Here is a 21,346-nt window from a genome sequence, read left to right as displayed (position 1 = left end):
TGCGCAGTGGAGGAAAAATTAGAAAGATGTCACTTCTTTCGGGCTACTAAGCTGCGCAGTGGGGTAAAATACGAAGGAAAGATGTAATTACGCTTGGACTACTAAAGGATTACGCTTGGACTACTCTTGTTTATGGCAACCTGTGCTGAGGCTTTTCTCTTCCAGAAGGTATTGTCTGTATTTTGCAATCACTAAAATAAACTGACGGCGCCGTGTTATTTAGGAAGTAATACGGTGTGGAATTAAGACATGGTTTGGAATTAGGATTTCCTCCGGAAAACGCAATAAGGCTTATTTATTAAACCTCATAGATCATGATTAGTTCGATAAACTCGATGATGTGATTTTAATTCCGAGTAATGTGATTTAATTTTATTTAAGAGTCATAAACCGTTTAGTCAATGAATTTTTTGGAAGTACAAATGAATGTTTTTAATAATCTCTTACAAATGAGATACCAGATGATACCAGATTTTCTCCAGTGGTTGCTCAGCGACGGATATTTTAGCGAAAAAATGTCTCCTAAATGTTGTAGAGCACTGTGTGTCTAAAAGACAACTTAACCCCTCCCATTGCAGAGGTAGAGATTGTCGCCTGCAATGGAAACAAGAAAAGAGCCGTTTAACAATTTCCTAATTTTTATTATGTAGCCCTAAATTTTTGTTGCGTAGTCCTTCTTAAAATAGTTTAACCTCTTAACTATAATCACCGACAGTGCTCTAGACAACAGGCGAGGAGAGGTTTTTAGTTAGACAGACAATATTCCCTAGTTATGTTTATCCTTATCAATGAGTGTCATACTAAAAAAAACTTACTTCAGTGGTGATTTAAGAGGAGTTGCGATTCCGAATCCGCCATAGATATAAGGATCGTGAATTTCAATTAGATTGCAAGGTTTTTGGCGAACTTCATAAGAACTTTTGGCTGAATTCATTAGAAGTACGTATCCTCCATTCGATTGGCGAACTCTTTGGACACCTTCATCTGCACTCGAGACGAATACACTGGGGTTATTTTCAAGAAAATCACTGAAACTTTTGAACAGAGGCAATGATGATTTCTGTAAAAGCCACAAAAAGGAACAGCTTATTATGCTTCAAAAATGCACTAAATGACTATGTACAGAACGAATCGAACCAAAATAAGGATTTTTAATAGCATATGTAAGTTAGTTTATCAAATTTTGGAATTTCAATTGTTTCATCTATTATATAAACAGGGGTCTGTCCAGACATTTTGTGAAAGGTCCGTTTTTCTAAAATTGTGAAAAAATTACTAGCAATTTGTGAGTATAAAATAAACATCAAGTCACATTCTTTCAACCAGGGTCTGCTTTTGTGAATTTGTGCAAATAGGGTCCGTTATTGCAAAAAAAACTTTTTCAAGGAGTTTTTAAATTGTAAAGACATACCAAGATTTTGCTCAACACTGTAAAATTATAATTAAAAAAATTAAATTTTCAGAAATAAACAGCAATTGCTGCTTCTAAATTAGAAATGCAACATACAAATATTTGGTATTTAGACTATACTGCTGAACGCAAAATATTCATTTCGGACGAATAAAGGAAGAAGCGTCTACGGAAGACAAAATTTAGTTCCTTGCTCCCCCCCCCTTCCTGTGAAGGGTTTATTCGATTAACAAAACAATAATGAAGATAAACAAATTTGTAAAGGGTCCGATTAAAAGATAAATTATTTTGTGAAGGGTCCGTTTTTAAGTTAAAATATTTTGTGAAGGGTCCGTTTTTAAGTTAAAATATTTTGTGAAGGGTCCGATTTTATGAAAAGATAAACGGACCCAAATTTCTTCTAAACAGACCACTGATAAATAAATTTTTAGAATGTCATTCTCTTCCTTAAGACATCATAGTAATACAGATTATTCCATTTTATTCAAGCAAAAATCCAAATTTTTACTTCTAAAACTATCTTACAAGTAAATATAAACGAAGAAGAATACAATTTAACCACAATGCAATGGTTATAAAAACTTATTCAATATTAATACATTATTCTTTTTAATCTTAATGTTAAAATGTAATAAGCGAATTTTTGGAAAAAATGCTTTGAAAGAGTAAATTCTTCAATATTTTGCTCTTTTTTTAAAATTGTAATATACTGCATAAAAAAAACGTGAGAATTCTAGCCGTGATCTATAACCTGGTTTACCTTATTATCATAGGCGTAAAATTTAAACAATTGGAAAGTTTAAACGAGTGAAGCTGATTTTTTTAAAACCTTTTTTTAAAGTAAGGCAGCTTTTGCGTTTATTTCCAAGTTTTGTTTCATTTTTCGACTTATTGACAAGTCTAAAATAATCTCTTGTAAATTTTTTCGAATATTCTAAACAGCTGAAAAGATATCCGCGATTTTACAAGACACATTGTTGTAAAAGCCATGTTAAATCAAAATCTAAATGTTTTTTTTTTTTTTTTTTTTAATATTCTTTAATATCGATAAATATGAATGAATTATTACAGAAGGTGTTAAAAAATAACTTGTGATGTTTCTGAAAATTATTGTATCAAATCGCAATAAGTTTTATCAAAAGATACATTTTTACCTTCTTTAAATACCATCAAAACAATAAAATCTTCTAAATTTTGTAAAAATGCAAACAATTTTATACATTTTATGCATGTTAAAAAATTGGAATTCTAAAATAATTTTTAACTTGGCAAAGTTTTATCGAAAAATAGTTTCAATATATTCAATTATAGAGTTTGCTGCAAAAACCATGAATTTCATGTTTACATTTTCATTTTATTTACTATTTTAAAATATACCCGTAACACACACAAGTAGGTAGGTATCTTGTTAGTACAGTGCACTCCCGATTATCCGGGTTAATCGTAGGGACAGGTCGCACGGACAATCGAAAAACACGGATAAACCGAAAACTCCTTTTATTAAAGAAAAAATCAATATCAATACAAAAAATATAAAAATTACTGACATTTGCATGCTGTATAACATCAAACTAGGAATTTTCCTTTCAAAACAATGTGTAATGCTCCATATATTGTCACACATTTTACGAACCGCATTAATGTCACCGTAATCAAATACTCCCATATAATCTAATAAAGTTTCCACAGAGCAGCAGAATGAGAAATTGTATTTCCTTCATTTACTACATCTTCTGCATCTGTTACTATCATCATTATTTGATTTAACAACATAACGATGTCTTCATCTGTCAAATACTGGAAGCCAGGCTCACATGCATCATTTTGAAACCAATCTTCTAAATTTTCTTCATCAAGAATTTCGAATCCTTCGATTTCTTTTGCTTGTTTAAGAATACTATTATCTTACTCTTCTTGAGTTGCTGAAGAAGATTGTTCAACAAGGGGTATAATCTTTATCGACGATCGTGATAACGTAGACGATTTTACCTTTGACCATGTTGCTGATATTCCATATACTGCAATCCAATAACGAATATTGCTTCCAAAAATCTCTCGAGGTTCAATATCCAACAGTCAAAAATAATTTGAAAATAAGTATAATCTCATATTACAAAAGTGAAAGGGGTTTTAATTTTTACCTCCTACATGTTCACATTTTCAGAATTTGGGCGTATTGGGATATTTTTTCAATTTGACCAAAAAGGTTATTATGGTGAATTAGATGTTAAAAAATATATTAATTTCAAAAAGAAGTGATTTGTGAATGTTTTTAACAAATAAAAGATTCGGATTTTTTCATATAAGTAGCAGTGGTAATGAGTTTAAAAACTTACTTTAATAAGTTGTGAAATTCCACTAGGTTTAACTATTCCAACTTGAGGCCAGCTATTTTCAAGGGATTCCTAAGTAAAATTTGAAAAAAAAAAAAGAATTTTAAAAGTTAAAAAAAAAGAAGAAAAAAAGCTTAAAATGTATCATAATTTTTTTAAAATCCAAAATACACTCATTGCCATAAAAATTAGCTCACATAGAAATAGTTTTATTTTATTTCATAACCATCGTTAAACAGCCGACTCAAATTTACGGGTTTACGACTACTAATGTTCAACTCCGTAGCCTGGTAATTTTGAACCCAATCCAGAAGGCAAGGGAACTCTTGTATCAAGTAGTGGAAGAAATTTGCCTTCGTGGAGAACTTTTTTGATGGAACTAACCCACATTTGCGTTACATAGAGAGGAAGACCAAGAGAACCTCCCACGGTTAGCCTGATGGCAAAGGGACTCTAACCCATGATTCGTCTACCACTGAGGATATTTCACGCCAGCACTGAGGTCGGTGCAAGCCGGATGCGGAATTCGTATCGACCAGTCATTGCTGGGATTCGAACCCGGTTCACCTCATTGGAAAACGAACGCTCTATCCCCTGAACCATCGCTGCTCACCTAGAAATAGTTGTCAGAATGAAACGAAACTTTATATAAGTAAGTATAAGTCATGGCAGGGCTCCTTGAAGCCTTTTTTCAACTAGATAATGCTTGGCCACACAGAGCAAGAGTTCACAGAAATGCCTTTGCCACATTACCACCCTGCCTTGGGCTGCTTGATACCCAAGGTTTGTCATCGAATGAGCATATTTAGGACCACTTGGGAGGGCCTTGGATAAAAATGTGACTGTAGGGCTAATATGTCAACCAGTGGTAAAAATGCCCTTACCTTTAATCTCAGCAATAGTAGATACTAATACAATAAGTAATTGAAGTATAACTAAACATCAAAAACTGGGTTTCAAATTATTCTATTTTTATTATTTTCATAACAGAAAACTTTCACGTTTCTGGTTTAGTTCTATATATCTCCCTATATATTTAACTAATAAAAGTTTCTTCATTAATATTAATATTCGATCATTCTATATAGAATGATCGCTCAATTTAGATGTCAAATCAAGGAGTATAAAATTAGCGATGTTTAAATCATGCTTAATTTATATTAAGTGAGTATATTTTCTTCTGTCAGTGAATGTTGAATCTCGTTTTATAACTTTATGAAGGTATTGATGTGGTTGATCAGTTAAAATAAAAATGGCTGTAATAAATATTGAAATAAACAAACAATACCGCTATAATTGATTCCATGGAAAGAGATTTTATTTGTGCCAGAGATAGACTGCTCTCCTCTGATAATCCTTTAAGCTGCAGTTGAAATGTTACTGAAGCAATAAACAAACATGTCATGATTGATGTAAAAATCCACCAACCTCCAGTCAGTATACGCGAAGAAATGGATCTGAAATCAGAAAGGAATTTGACTTGAAAAAAATGTGCTGAAGCATATTATAAATAGTGTTCTTAACTGTGGCCCAGTATGCACATTAAGATTTCAAATGAAATAATGATAAAAAAAACCCTACAGTTCAGCATTTTGATCGTAGCATAAGTATAAATAAATAAATTTTATTACAAACTGAATAGTTTTGTTCGATAATGTTATTCAACAGGAACGGGCTTTGACACTTGATCCTAAACTGGTCGAGCAGTTAAATTTTGGGAACTAAAAGATATATTTCAAAGCAGCGGTACCCAATTTTTGTTTTTGGTCATGGAACCCTAAATAACCAATAATTAACTTTCTTTCGGCGAAATCCCGACTTTATCTATAAAATTTATTAATGTAATAGGGAACGTTGTAACCTATCAAAGACTACATTTAAAATATTTCATTAGAGGATTTTTCACCGTTTTACCATTAATAATCTTAAATTAGATTTTATGTCTGACAGTTAAATTTGCAGTCCTTGTGGCATGTCTAGTGTAGTTATGAATTGGTAATGGCCTATACATAAATGGAAGCCAAATTATGGTTCATTACTTCGAGATAAAAACTCAAAAGAACTACTATAAACGTTGAAAATGATTAAATGAAATGACTTCCTTACTTGGTATTCAACAGATTTCGATCGCATTTTCGTTTATTTGCGTTTTCGTTATTTACTTCGTTTATTTCGTTAATTTGCAAGCCAAAATGCATAAACATATTACATTAAGATTCTATAAGTATATATAATAAAGGCAGTTCTTAAGAGATACCCCCAATAATGTTCATCTGTTAACTTACTAAATGGATCTGTATAAATAAGAACACATAAATATTTTCAATGTAAGTAGGTCTCTCAAAAAGAAAAAGTTCATTTTTTATGATATTTTTTTTCCTGATGAATTTGAAGAAGACATAAATGCTACATGCAGACATAGACCTGAAAATTTAAATTTTCAGCTAGTAGTTAGTGCCCGGTAAATTCTAATAAATTAGTAGCCATTTTTTCCTCAAACCTATCAATTTGTCCTTTTCATTTAGTAGCTACTTTTTGCAAGCTTGGTTTTTTTGCTTTCATTAAATTGTATTTAAAAAAAATTCGTATTAGAAATAATCTATGGCTATAAAAGGTTAATGCAGCAAGAAATTTACATAAATATGTGACAAAATTTAGTTAAACTAAGAACTTTATTTAAAAATATTTGGGGAGGCAAAATATATTTAATGTATACGTTACAACTTTGAAATACGTGAACTGTTAAAGAAATCTCCTTTCGCATGAATCTTTTCACCACAAACTGATGGATTATGAAAGATCAAAATTTTGAATGGAAACGTCGCACATTTCTATGAAAATTCTGTTTTCCAGTCTCTTTCTAGATTAATTTACTTCTATCATAAAACGATTTTTCAAAAAAAAAAAAAAAGGAATGAGAAAAAGTGGCCGGTTGCTTATTTAATTTAAGTCGCCACTTTTTTTTCGTTGACTCGCCGTATGGTGAGTGTGTGGTGCAACTACCACTATAAATATTAAATACCAATTCCGTAGTATATAAAACAAATTAACTTGATTCTACCTTGAGGTACCTTTTGATACATGAAGGTTGACGTAGTCTAAAATTAAATTCCCTACAATGATCTGTGGACGTGATATGAACTTGCCAACGTTGATGGATAGTCCACATTTAACAGTTGATTTGCTTAAAAATATACTGCTCAAAGAAAAAAAATCATTGTAGGGAATTTAATTTTAAACTATGTCAACCTTCATCTATCAAAAGCTACCTCTTTCAAGAATCAAGTTAACATGTCGTATATACACTGGTGTGCAAAACTTAAGCAACAAGTGCGTTTTTTGTCATAACTCTACAAGAAATCATCCGATTGACATGAAATTTGAATATGATGTACATTATTTTGTACTTAAACGGTGGTAAAAGAATAATGGCGCAGAAATGAATATAAAGCTTAAAGTAGGGTATGGAACAAAAAAAGGCTTTATTTGACATATAGTGCCGTCACACATGATTGCCTGAAAAAGCGTAAGTACAACTGGCAGATGTTCCCTAGTATGGGATATGCCAGGGCTCGAAAAAACTCAGAAATTTTACCCGTCCCCGAGGACGGCTTGTCCAACAATGTACCCGTCCTCCTTTGAAACTAACCCGTCGCCTTTAAATAAATAGAAATATAATTCTCTCTTGTTTATTACAAACAATTATATAAATTACACAATGAATTAGTAGCTACTATGATTACATTATACAGTAATAAGAGAAATACTAGGTTACTAATAGTAAAACCTAGTATTTCTTTTATGAAATAACTTATTTCTTTTATGAAATAATTTAAATGACTAAGGTCAAGTTATCTGGAATGTCAATTTATCCGAGGGTACTGCGTTTTTTAAATGAATCAAATATGACGTTTGCCAGTTCCACAATCAAGCCTATGATTTACAGAGGTTTCTGCACAGAAATCTGAAAAGGGTTTTTCATTTAGGTGGATGTTCATAATTGCGTTTAACGCTTGCGTAATGTGTTTTTTCGTAAGTTCATTGCTGAAAAGTCCCTTTCAACTGCTGCAGTACTCCCTGACGGAAAAAACATCAATCCACCATGCGCAGTATGTTGCTGTACGGGATTTCTAGATTAGAGGGCCATTTTAGAAGTGAGGCGCTAGACTCTTGTAAGAGAACAAAAATTGAAAGTGTATCACGAACATTAACGGGAAAATGGCCGTCCGCGCGGACGTCTGATTCGAGAAATTCGTTGTCCGCGGGAAATTTTTGACCGCCGAGGACGGGCGGACGGGTGGTTTTTCGAGCCCTGGGATATGCCCTCCCCTTACTGTAATTGTTGCTTGGCATCGTCTCTCCATGCTAAGCACCAGATTGTCCAGGAGTTCTTGGGGTAAACGTCTCCATTCCTCCTTTAACGCATCTTTCAGCTGATGGGTGTTACCAGGAGGATACTGTCGTGTTGCAAGACGTCTCCCTAATGCATCCCACACATGCTCTATGGGATTTAGATCTGGAAAGTAAGCTGGCCAATCCATTCGTGTGATATCTTCACTTTCCAGTAGCTCTTGAACATTAGCAGTACGGTGTGGTCGGGCATTGTCATCCATAAAAATTAAGTCCGGTCCAATGGCCCCTCGGAACAGTCGCACATGGGGTAGGATTACCTCACTGCAGTAGCGGTCTCCAGTTACAGAACCTCGGTCGAAGATCTGAAGCTCAGTCTGCCCGTTCAACATAATGCCACCCCAGACGACAACTCCAGGACCACCGTAACGATCTCTTTCCGCGATGTTATTGGGATGAAATCGAGCTCCAGCCTCTCTCCAGATCAATTGACGTTGAGAATAGCTTGCAGCACTAAAACGACTCTCATCTGTGAAGAGGACGCGACTCCATTGATGAGGTGTCCAGGTTTCGTGTTCTCTGCACCACTCTAAACGGTGCCGACGATGATTAACTTTTAAAGGTATGCAGCGTTCAGGACGTCTAGCAAATAAGCCACCTTTGTGGAGGCGTCTGGCCACTGTAAATCTTGATACTTGTCGTCATGTGGCTGTGCACAGTTGCTGAGATATGGCGCTCGCTGACTGGAGGACAATGTAACGGTCATCTCTTGGTGTTGTTTTCCTTGGACGGCCACCGCAAACCTTCCGAACAGCTGTACCAGTAGTTTTAAAGGCATTCCAAGCACGAGAAACAACACTTTTGTTGATCCCGAACTCTTCGGTGACACTGGTCACACTATTCCCCTCCTCAAGCTTCCCAATCATTCTTCCTCGAGTAAAGTCGTCTAAATGATTTCTTGAAGACATGTTTCACAAAACAAATCACTTGCACTTGCAGCGAATGTCTTTAACTACGGTGCTCTTCATCCTTTTATCACAGCTTTGACCTTCGCGCCGACCCACAAGGTTTACGCACACTTACATCACCTACGACGTTTTATTTCTAAAATTTGCATACAAATAATCTTTCTACTGAATTACGTGCATATTATACTGCAATTTCATGGCTATCTTATACTTTGTTGGGGAGCTGTGGCCGAAAAACTACTTGTTGCTTAAGTTGTACACACCAGTGTACTACGGAATTGGTATTTAATATTTATAGTGGTAGTTACACCACAAGTGATTATTTTCATTCTTAGGCAGACCTTTGTAGAAATTTTGTAAGCATAATTAATGAAGATACCGTTTCTCTCAAACTCAATATTCTGGTGTGATGTACTTAAAATAACAAAGCAATCATAAATAAAAACAATGAATGTAATTACAATTTTTGTCATACCTCGGATATATTCCTGTTCCTTGCATCAATGAGCTGCCAATTGCAAACCATACATTCGCGACAATACTGTTTTTTCTCCCCCAAATACCAGAGGCAGATTCAATGCTGTCGGGAGCACCAGTATATATAGTTATGCAGTGAAAAAGAGCACAGAAGATGGCGAAAGCTATTAAACTGCAGATCCAGGTATCTGGTGTAAATGCCGAAAATAGGAAAAAACTGGAATGTGAAGAATCGATGGTGTCTGGATCTTTCATAAGGAGGCTGAAAGTCACCAATTCGAAAGGATCGGTGAAATCAACCACTCTCTGACGTTCTGGCCTTATGATTAAGTCCGCAATAGCCACATCCGCTTTCTGGAAATAAATATCAATATTACAGAATTTTTACTCAATCTTATATCGATAAAAAAAATATAGCAGTTTTTTTGTTAGTTAAACAAGCTAATTGATACATTCAAGAAAGTTAAGTTTAGCATTTTAGAATCCTTTGAATTTTTTCGTAGCTCGTAGCCGTTAGAGTAACATGGATTTTCGAAGCTCTTTTGTCTAGGAAAATTAAAAAAAAAAGAAAAAAAAAGGCCACAGTTTAAGCGTCTTTTATTTGAAGCATAGCTATAATTTTATTGCTTAAAGACTTTTGTAATATTTTATTGCTTAAAGACTTAAAAGTTGAAGTGTAAAAACCGATGCGTTTTTCCTGTTTAACGTGAAAAATTTCCCATCGCTCCTTTTACAAAATGATTACAAAATAATAAATTTACAAAAAGATGAACGATGTATATAGGTATATTTTGATAGACCACGTGGATAAATTCTGTTGGGGGAAAAATTTATAGCTCGACCAATCATTAATTTTTTACACGAGTCGAAATTTTTTATCTATTATTCAAAATTATTTGAAATTTTTTTAAACTCTTACGGGTCAATTGATTTTAATTAAGTTAATTGATTAAATACACAATTTAAATAATACTTCTGCGAATTACAAACAGAATACAGAATTTAAACCTAAACCATCTCAAAGTTACATTGAATTGGAAAATCAGTTTTCAAAATATCATCAAAAAGATATTCCTCGAAAACAAGTAAATTAAAAAAAACTTCTCAGGGGTGATTTTTAAAGACGTTAAGGTTAAGTGAAGCCTTGAAACCTATAACCAGCAAGAAATATAATTTAGTGGAATTTGTGTAAAAATCAGAAGTCTTAATTGATCTATGTCTTAATTGATAGAAGCCTATAGGCTTCTCTCTCTATATATATATATTCATATATTCAATAAATATTTTTTGTTCCACAATTTCTAAACCAATGGCGTCATGGTCAGCATTGTGCACCGGGCATCTTTACTTTACAGACACCCAGTTATTCATCTATCAGAAGTTGATGGGCTTCAATCCACCACGAGGGATCAAACCTCGGCCCTTCAGAAATGGAACTAATGAGATATAAAATTTAAATTTTCGCAACTTTAACGAAAGCTGAAGTAATAAATAAATAAAAAAACTTACTCCTTGAATAATTTCGCCAACGATTCCAGTCCATCTACCCTTCATTTGGTCGAATCTGCCGTGAGTATTGTCTTCCACCAGTTTTATTTCACATTCTATGTGCAATGATTCGCATATACTGTCCATTAGATCTTTGCAGAAGCCTTCATATTTATCATTTCCTTGTAGCTGGCTAGCGTTGTCTCCTCTTTTTAGCATCAAATAAGGAGCATTCTGAGAAAAATAAATGTATTAAAATTACACCAGAAAAAGATCAAGAATAAAAATTCAAATACATAGTTTAGTGAAAATAGCACGGGCGTGACGTATAGGTGCGGCAGAAGTCGAATTCTTGACCACAGATGGCGCCACTGGAAAACAAGAACAATCGCACCCCTCTACCTTAACAGGGATACACCAACAACAACAATGAAAATAGCCCATGCTTTCAAAATAATGCCTAAAAATGCATTCGGATATTTTTTCTAAAAAATTTCTTCAGTAGTGGAAAGTTGCATTAACGCAATTTACAGTTAATTACAGAAGAAATATAAAAAGATCTGAAACTGAATACTCGCGGTGTCTCTTTTTGGGGAAACGGTTCTAAAAAGATCCTCTAGATGGCAGTTTTTTGGCAAATCCTCCTCGTCATTACTAAGTTCATCATTAAGTTCTAAATAATTTAGTTTTTAATTTTCTTAAATAATTAATTTGTATACTACAAATGCTTTAGTAAGTATTTTTTTATTTCAATCATGATAAATTTAGACTTTGAACATTTTTCGATTTTTTTTTCTTCAAATGAAATAAAAGTTTTTTCAGGCAGGCTTTTCCATTTGATTTCACGACAGATAATTATTACATAGAATATTATATAGAATATTATATACCAAATGTTATAGAAAACTAGCCACTCAAATACTAATGAGTTTTAATTTAGCAAAACGTCAACTTTTATTTAGCTTATAATTTTATTTTTTCAACAAAACTTGAGGCTTATTACTTTTTCTATAAAAAGAAACATAATGTTTACTTAAGACAATCAATTTAGGCTTTTATTCTCTGATTCATTGATTCCACTATCAAGTTTTTAACAGATTATTATCTGGCGGAAATGTGTTTATTGGAATCATTGATTTGAATCTGTTGAGTTCAATCAATTGATTCAAATCAAATAAATATCCTAGTATAATTCTAATCACTGGTTCAATAATAATTCTTCGCATTGAGTTAATTTACCAATTGCTTCGAATAGCCCTAGTTAATTGATTTTTTTAAAATACAAATTCCTTTGGTAATAATCAAATCAGAGTTGGGCACTTGAATTAGCTGCATTGATTCGAATTTATTTGTTAATTAGGCCCTCAGTCGTATTCATCTATTTAAATATATTATTATATTAATTTGTTATATAATTATAATAATTCGTCATAGGGGTTGATTTGTTTCGAATAAATTTGAGGAATTGTTGGCAAAATCCTAGAATAGCCAACCCTTGGCGATTTTTTGAAATTTCGCCAAGTTGGCAATTATTACTTGAATCAACTTTGTTTTTTTATTATTAAAAAACAATTTAAATTATTACAAATTTATTAAAATATTCTCAATAAACTAAAATAAAAAGTAACTTACCTTTACTCTGATATTTCTATTACATACAAAGCATATACCAATCAGCCTCAGTGAAACCTAGTTTAGCGAGATTTCAAAAAGTCGCTTGGCGAGATTTCAAGAAGTCGCTTGGCGAGATTTTAAAAAATCGCCTCGGTGTGGGCTATTCTAGGATCCACCCGGAATTGCTTTATTAAAGAGCCACAGATGGTAATATTATAGTTTATTATTATTATTTTTTTAAAAATTTTTATCAACAAAAAGAAACATAAACCCAAAATAATTTTAAAAATTTTTAGAGCAGCGGATTTTTGCCAATATCATTATGATTGGACTAAGATAGCATTAGATATTTTTATGAGAGTTTATAGAAATTCTTTTACAAATCAACTTCAATTAAAAAAACAATACTCACTAATTTGGATGCTACTAGTAATTTGTTATCTGTTAAAGGCAAAGCTCCTGGTTGATCATTGACTGGTCTCTCGGAAAATCTCAGTCCGTGATCTAAGACGGACCAAGTTCCGAACTAGAACAAATTCAATAGTTAGCATAATGTATCTATACATAAATTGTGTAAATTAATTCCTATAACATATGTGTAATTGTTAAATTTGTGAAGATTAAACGAAGTCACGGAATGAAATTAATATTTAAGGACACGTCCTGTTACTTTGATTCCAAAACAGAGTTATAATGACTGTAAATTGATTTTGATGCTATTAAACCATAACTGTGTAGCATAACTTATATGAGATAATGTTAACAAATTCAATTTCAAAAACTCATAATTCCAGTATAAAAAGCATATTCATAATGACCTGATATAAAAGCGAAATCTTCACAAAAATGAAAAATACTCAGACAGGGACTCACTTTATATGATGAAGCATTTTGCTAATTATAACATTTTGTTAATTAAAAATGTTTTAAGAAGAGGAAAATTTTAATTATTTTAAAAATGGTAGAAAAAAGAAACTTAAAGTAATTTAAAAGTTGTATATGTTTATGTTATATTAGGTAGTTAAAAAAAAGTTCTGCAGCATCTCTTGCTGAAAGATCTCGTTTATAGCAGTAACGAATAAAAACCAGAAGTTCAGTTTTATCCTAAGTCATTTAGAGCTTATTGATGAGAGTCTAAAATAAACACACGAAAAAAACAATAACGCAAAATGAAAATTCATAAAAGTTGAAATTTGTTGAAGAGTTGCAGAACTTTTTTTAACAACTTTATATAATTGTTTAATTATTAAGATTGAAAAGCCAGAGGAAACAGAGGTCTCTCTTTCTTCTTTGTGTTTACTGCGCAAGCTCAGTCTGGCAAGCGACTTCTCACGCTTGCGCTGTGTTGAAAGAGGTGAAAAGAAGTGCGAAATTGTTCTTATTTCCAATCGTGTTAGGGTAGTTCTCGAACCGCAGGAGAATAACTCTAAATTTTTAGCTCTGACAATAATTATGTTTCAATTTTTATCACTGTAAAATTTTTTTAAGTAAAAGTATAATTCTACCGAGTGATAGGAATTTATGTAAAATGTTGTAAAAGCTTTTGATAAACATATTTTAAAAAAAAATTTCTGACTAAAAGAATCAGTATTGGATATTTATGCTGTTAACTGTGCATATCACAAAGCAAATACTCTAAATCACGTTAAAATAGTTTGTTCCATGTATTTGAGAAAATTTGGTGTCTTAAAATAAAAAAAATATTTTAGAGCTGATTATCTTTTCATCATTTAGAACGGTAATTCATATTAGCAAATATTTAATGCATATAAAATAAGTATCCGTAGAATTAAAAATTAACTGTAACGTTATTTTCTCAGTTTTTGTGAAATGCCCATTAATCATTCACTAACAGTAATACTATGATTGAATTCAGCTCTAAAAAACTTTCTGATCTACGTGATTATTGTTAGGAATAATTCAATATCAAAAAACTCGAAAATTTTTAATTGCCATGAAGCTGTTAAAGTTTTTTTTTTTTTTTTTTGGGGGGGGGGGGGAACTTACTTCTTGGTAACCAGCAGGAGTGGATTGAATAATAGTTAATTTAAAATCCTTTCTTTTGCTCTGCGTTTCATTCCATCTGTCGTATTCGATGTGTCCCGTTAAGCCTCTTTCAACAACAACCTGGAAAAAGGAAAGAAAACAGATGAATCTAAGAAATTTGAATGTTTACAGAATTAGTAACGAATGTAGTTAATTTCTTTCTAACAAAAACTTTCCTTTCCAAGCTCGAGCCCGCTATTTTAAACGAATAAAAATTTTAAACTAATGATTTGATTTGATTTTCAGAAAAACGTATTTGTTCGGCGGATCCTCTTAGTCTACTATAAAAAAAACTTAGTCTTCATTATTTTGTTTTATTTTGCTTGATTAATAAAAAAGTTGGGAAGGTGCATTTGACTTAAACTAGGCTAACTAAGAAAAATTGTTAAACTAAGTTCATTTCATCTATATGAGGGAAATAAAACACTCGGCCTTTAAAAATCAACCTTTTATTCGACACAAAATTGAATTCGACATAAAAGAAATCAAGTAAAAAATGCAGCTTACAAATGGCCATTATTATTTAATATTTCAAAAGCTATTGATTTCTCAAACTGTAACTAATTAAAGTTTTTGATATGAGTGTTGTAAAGAATAACATCTCCAAATTTCAGCATCCTGTGATAGCACCACCCTTAAGATAAAATAATATAATTAAAAATGCCTTTTATATAGGACTTTTTTTAGATCATTTTAAAAAGTTTGAAGATTTTTTAAATGTTTTTTTCATAAATTAATAAATACAATGAAATATTTTTAAATATTTCTTCATAAAATCTGGTACGCGTTGTTAAATAATACTGTTGAAATGTGTACTAATATACAAATTATGCGAAGCACAGGGTGTTCCTCTTCCAGATAAACGGTAGGAGATAAAATGTTTGGTTTAGAGTGTTCTGCTAAGGAAACCAGTTTTTCCACTCTTTAGTTTCAAAATTAATTACAATGTACGTCAACAGATGGGAGTCATTGACTAAAATAAATAAGTATATGAGCGAAAAATAAAAAAAAAATATATAAATTTTCTGGTTAAAATATAAATTAGGCGATTCAATTTAAATAAAATTACCTGATTCAAGAACGACTATCTCGAACGAAATATTTTCGTGGGTGTCTGTTGTCTGTTAATTTAGTCCGCAGACCGTACCACGATATTGCAGGTGGCGGATCCAGCGCGGGGGGGGGGGTCATAGGGATCATGACCCCCACTCCAAATTGAAAAAAAAAAATTAATAAAAATAATAATTTTTTCAATTGTTTACAAAAGAAATAAAATATTTCAAAAATTATTTAAGGGGGCATATACACCTATGTAGGTCGAAAAAAGTCAATTTTTTCCCCCATCTAATTATGTTTTTCACTGTTTCAAGACTTGTAAGCAGGACTTGAAGTGCCCAACGATCTTTCCAAGATTATTAGTGTCTGTGACATCGATTTGTACCCATCAATCAATATGTTGTTGAGAATTTTAATAACTCTGCCAGTTAGTGCAGCAACAGCAGAACGTTCCTTTTCAATTCTTCGATGTCTCAAAACTCGGCTTAGACTCTAAGTGAAGTTTCTCTAAGCCTTAGAGCTGAGTTGCTCTAAGCCTTAGAGCAACTCAAAATCAAGAACGATTAAATGGACTTGCATTATTAAACATTCATCGAGAAATTGATTTGGATGTTGAAAAAATCATTGACAGATTTGCCAAAGCTTCTAAAAAACGCATTACATTTATTATTTAAAGATGTTGAATACTTGAATTATTTATGTATTGTTCTATTGTTCATTATGAAAAAAATAAATGAGAAGACTAGCATTAAAAACCCCATTTTTTTTTCAAAAAAAAATGCGCTAAAATTTAAAAAAAAAAAATTATTGTGGGGAGGGGGGAATCTGAGTCTATGACCCTACCCAGGAAAAATTTCTGGATCCGCCCCTGGATATTGCCGCAAATTTGGACTATATTGATAACATTGTTTTTCCTTCAGCAATGCCATCTGTTGATTTACTTTGCAAGTAATTTTGAAAATTGGGGGGAATAAATTAATTAGTTGCCCAAGAAAAACGCACCTGTTTCGCATTCTATCTGTTTCGATTTTTCTTTAATTGGCATTTCGAATTAGCGGTAACGTTTAGGATACCCGAGATTATGCCCATAATGTTAGCTAATATAAATGCATGTAGACGTAATTTCGGAAAAATGAATATAAATTTAACTTACGTTTTTTAAGAGATTAATGTGTTGAGGATAGCCAAAGTTGTGTTCAATGTGAGGTGTTTGAAAGCAACCTGGGAATTTGACTGCAAAAGAAGGATTGCGGTACCTTATTGAAGAACCACGAAAAGACAATTTTTTCATTGCTTTTGCTAGAACCAAAGCAGCATCATGGTAGTAATAATGTGACAACTATAACAGAAATGAGAATCACAAATATTATTAAATCACAATCATACAAATGGTTATTTAATCAAGTGATAAATGTTCCGATTGACCTCGATAATCATTTGGCAAATTATGAAAACTATCTTGTCTCTTACTGAAGAGCCAAGAAAAGACAATATTTTAATTGCTCTTGCAAGAACCAAAGCAGCATCATGGTAGTAATAATGTGATAACTATAACATAAATGGAAATCACAAATATTATTGAATAAATTCGTTTTAACAAATGGCTTATAAATCAAGCAAATAAATGCTCCTATTGACCTTGATAATAATTCGTTAAATTATGAAAACTATCTTGTCTCTTAATGACGAACCAAGAAAAGACAAATTTTTCATTACTCTTGCAATAACCAAAGCAGCATCATGGTAGTAATAATTTGATAACTGTAACAGAAATGAGTCTCACAAATATAATTAAATCACATTCATTCAAATAGCTATTTAATCAAGAGATAAATGCTCCGAATGACCTCGATAATCATTCGTTAAATTATGAAAACTATTTTTCTTTTCATTTCAATAAAAATTTGCGACACTTAATGTGTCTAGTTTTATGTCTTAACTTCTGATAGAAATTTTTAAAAAAAATGTTTATTAAGAATGGCTAATTTGGAAAGAATTATTGAACAAATAATATGAATAAAACAAATTTCTTAAGCAATTATAAGAATTTATGCCGTAAAAAAATAAGTGGGATTAAATTATTGAAGAATTATCCAAACTTTTGCTCAAGAAAGACGATTTTTAAACTTTCCTAAAAAAAATTGATACATTAGAATTTGTTCTTTTATTCCCATATGCTAAGTCTCCATCAAATTAAAGAGATTGTTTATAAACCTTTCATCTTGAATTAAAAAAACTATAAAGAATAAGTAAAATAATAAATAAGTACAAAAGTTGGAGGGAAAAAAACTGCGTATTACTTAATTACAATATGTCAATTTTTATTTATTAGCTTGATTATTCTTATTATTTATTTATTTTTCTGAAAAAAATGTGCAATTACTTAAGAAATGTGTTATACAAAGACCAACTATCTGACTGAAGGTTTCACATGTCTCAAGAATTTGAGGATTGCAGATGAATTATAGGATTAAAAAAAAAAAGAAAAACGGTTATGAGTCGAAAAATTATGTTTATAGAATTTTTAGCATGTATGTGTCTGATTTTATAACTTTCATAATAAACTTTTAATCTGATTTCTTTTAATTAGCATATAGCATTAAAGCGTTCTTTCAATCCCAAACGCGGGAAAAGTGACAAAACCCGACATAGAAATCTTAAAGAAGTTAATTTCCTATTTTTTTTCCTTCCCGCCTCACTCCTTTCCTTCGTCCTCGTACATTATCCCTTTTACTTACAAGGGAAACTAGGGAAGTGTGACTCGCCAATTTTGAAATAAACTAGTGGGATGTATGCCTTATGAGGAATAATTTTAGGGGGCAACATTCGTTTCGGCCCACAGAAGGTCCTGAGAGAGATAAAAAATAATTCAATATATAGAAAAATCGGTATTTTATTACTTCAATGCAGACTATTAGTTATTGTAATTATCTCATACTCCAATTAGTTTGTAATTAATTAATTTGCTAATAATTAAATTAATCAGAAAGTTAATTATTAATTAATTGTTAATTAATTATAAATTAATTGGTAATTAATTATTAATTAATTGTTAATTAATCAGTAATTGTTAATTAAGTGCTATTTAATTATTAATTAATTGTTAACTAATTATTAATTAATTTATTGATTTGCAATTACATACTCCAATTAATTTGGAAAGTTTTTTGAAGAAAAAAAATTTAAAAAAATTTGATGTCAATTTTTTTTAAAAAATTAACCTAACAGGTTTTTCTGAAAAACTACAGATATATAAAATTTTCGAAATCAATTTTGACAATAAATATTCATTATATAGTACGTAAAAGTACCACAAAATTAATTGGAGTATGAGACAATTACAATAACTAATAGTCTGCATTGAAGTAATAAAATGCCGATTTTTCTATATATTGAATTATTTTTTATCTCTCACAGGACCTTCTATGGGCCGAAATGAATGTTGCCCCCTAAAATTATTCCTCATAAGGCATACATCCCACTAGTTTATTTCAAAATTGGCGAGTCACACTTCCCTAGTTTCCCTTGTTAGACCATTTCGTTAAGTTTTCATTTCACGCTTTTTGAAACCCCTTAGACTTTCGACCGACCGAGGGCCTGTGGCGCAACGGATAACGCGCCTGACTACGGATCAGGAGATTCCAGGTTCGAATCCTGGCAGGCTCGTTAAGTATTTTTTTTTAGAGAACTAAAGATAAAGAGATAAAGCTCGTAATAGATTTTCATTCGTACGTTCTAATGGTGACAATCATTTTTAATATTTTTTCACCAAAAGAAAACTTAAATAAATAATCTTTTTTTTTAATAGAATTATTTTCTTTACCGTTTTCAGAAGAAAACTAGGTAAACAAAGTATTTATTTTTTAGAAGGCAACAAAAACAACTCGTGTTTTTAAATAAGAAAGAAACTAGTGCCATTTTTGTTTTACGTGGACATATTATCGACACTTCAAGAATTTTTTTTTTTTAAAACAAAATAATTTTATCTTTATGTATAAAAATAAATAAATAAAAGTATTAATTTAATTTCGAAAAATGCTTATTAACAAAAATAAATAAATAAAATCTAGAGATATATTCTGGCTCACTCAATTTTTTTTTAATTGAAAGGAAAAAAAATTATCAAGAATATGCTGAAATTAAAATTATTTATTACTGATCAATCAATCATCATTACTAAAAACAAATTTTTCTAAGTTTAAATCAATAAAAAAAAAACTTGCAAATTTTAAAAACAAATTATTTTATCCTTATGTGTAATAATAAATAAATAAAAGTATTAATTTAATTTCGAAAAATGCTTATTAATGACAATAAATAAACAAAAACTAGAGATATATTGTGAAATGTCATTTAATTTTTTTTAATCAAACGGAAAAAAAATTATCAAGAACATGCAGAGATTAAAATTATTTATTACTGATCAATCATCATTACTAAAAACAAATTTTTCTAAGTTTAAATCAATAAATAAAAAATATGCAAATTTTGAAACAAAATTATTTTATCTTTATGTACAAAAATAAATAAATAAAAGTATTAATTTAATTTCGAAAAATGCTTAGTAATAAAAATAAATAAATAAAATCTAGAGATATATTCTGAAATCTCACTCAATTTTTCTTTTAATTAAAAAGAAAAAAAAAATATCAAGAACATGCAGATAATTAAAATTATTTATTACTGATCAATCATCATTACTAAAAACAAATTTTTCTAAGTTTATATCAATAAATAAAAGAATTGCCATTGTTAAAATATCTAAACTCAAAGTAATTTTTTTTTATTTAAAATTATCATATATAAGAATATAACTCAGTTTAAAACATTCGTAAATTGCGTAAAAATAATCAAATTTCAATGGCAGAGCAGAGTGGCGCAGTGGAAGCGTGCTGGGCCCATAACCCAGAGGTCCGTGGATCGAAACCACGCTCTGCTAAATATTTTTCGTTTGTCTTTAACAAAACTCGTTTTAAGAGAATACTTTTGAAAGTAAAATGTAAATAAAACTTTGTTAAACTGCATATATTCTAAATTATTTTTTTTATGAATTCAAAAACATGTTTTTATACCACAAATAAATTTTGATTGAGGTGATTTGCTTAAAATTCTTCTCGGAAATTTGTTTTTTTAAATGCAGTGACTTATTTGTATGTTACTTTAACTTACTCATTTGTTAATTTATTTAGAATTGTTGTATTAAATATTTAAAAAAATCTACTTTTCTAAGGGTGTAAGGAAAAAAAAAATAGATTTGGTCCATCAAATAATAATCAAGAAACTTAACCCACAATTAAGAGTAAATCATTTCAAATTAAATAGAATTATTTAAAAAAATAATAAAATAACAGGAAGTGAAATATCTGATACAAGAATATTTTCTCCATGGTTATATTGTTTTCTTCTTTTTAAGTATAAAATATTAAAACAATTTATTCTTAACTGACTCGTCTAGTTTAAGAAAGGTTTTGTTAAGTATAGTGTTCCACTCTCTCAACAGCAGAGTGGCGCAGTGGAAGCGTGCTGGGCCCATAACCCAGAGGTCCGTGGATCGAAACCACGCTCTGCTAAACATTTTACTACTGTTCTTACCTACTATGAAA

The 21,346-nt window shown here is 31.0% G+C and overlaps 1 protein-coding gene and 1 non-coding gene across 4 annotated transcripts in view; one reads left to right on the top strand and one right to left on the bottom strand.

Moving 5' to 3' along the window:
- LOC107436945 (glutamate receptor 1) overlaps nucleotides 1-21,346 on the bottom strand; it is a 49,366-nt gene that overhangs the window by 9,998 nt on the left and 18,022 nt on the right. For all 3 annotated transcript variants that reach the window (XM_087157222.1, XM_087157220.1, XM_087157221.1), the window contains exons 6-13: nucleotides 16,897-17,082; nucleotides 14,649-14,768; nucleotides 13,054-13,167; nucleotides 11,049-11,261; nucleotides 9,538-9,893; nucleotides 5,033-5,201; nucleotides 3,748-3,816; nucleotides 816-1,060 (exon numbers count right to left, since the gene is read on the bottom strand). In XM_087157222.1, the coding sequence (XP_087013348.1) occupies nucleotides 816-1,060; nucleotides 3,748-3,816; nucleotides 5,033-5,201; nucleotides 9,538-9,893; nucleotides 11,049-11,261; nucleotides 13,054-13,167; nucleotides 14,649-14,768; nucleotides 16,897-17,082 (1,472 nt within the window). The remainder of the gene's footprint in view (nucleotides 1-815; nucleotides 1,061-3,747; nucleotides 3,817-5,032; nucleotides 5,202-9,537; nucleotides 9,894-11,048; nucleotides 11,262-13,053; nucleotides 13,168-14,648; nucleotides 14,769-16,896; nucleotides 17,083-21,346) is intronic.
- On the top strand, nucleotides 19,337-19,409 carry TRNAR-ACG (transfer RNA arginine (anticodon ACG)). Its single transcript has one exon. It is a non-coding gene; the product is annotated as a tRNA-Arg (tRNA).

Source organism: Parasteatoda tepidariorum, chromosome 2 (genome assembly GCF_982258835.1).
Source record: "Parasteatoda tepidariorum strain Cologne lab strain chromosome 2, Ptep-v5.0, whole genome shotgun sequence".
In the NCBI taxonomy this organism is placed as follows: domain Eukaryota; kingdom Metazoa; phylum Arthropoda; class Arachnida; order Araneae; family Theridiidae; genus Parasteatoda; species Parasteatoda tepidariorum.
Note: the sequence above shows the minus strand (reverse complement) of the source record. Positions and strands in the feature narration are given on the sequence as shown.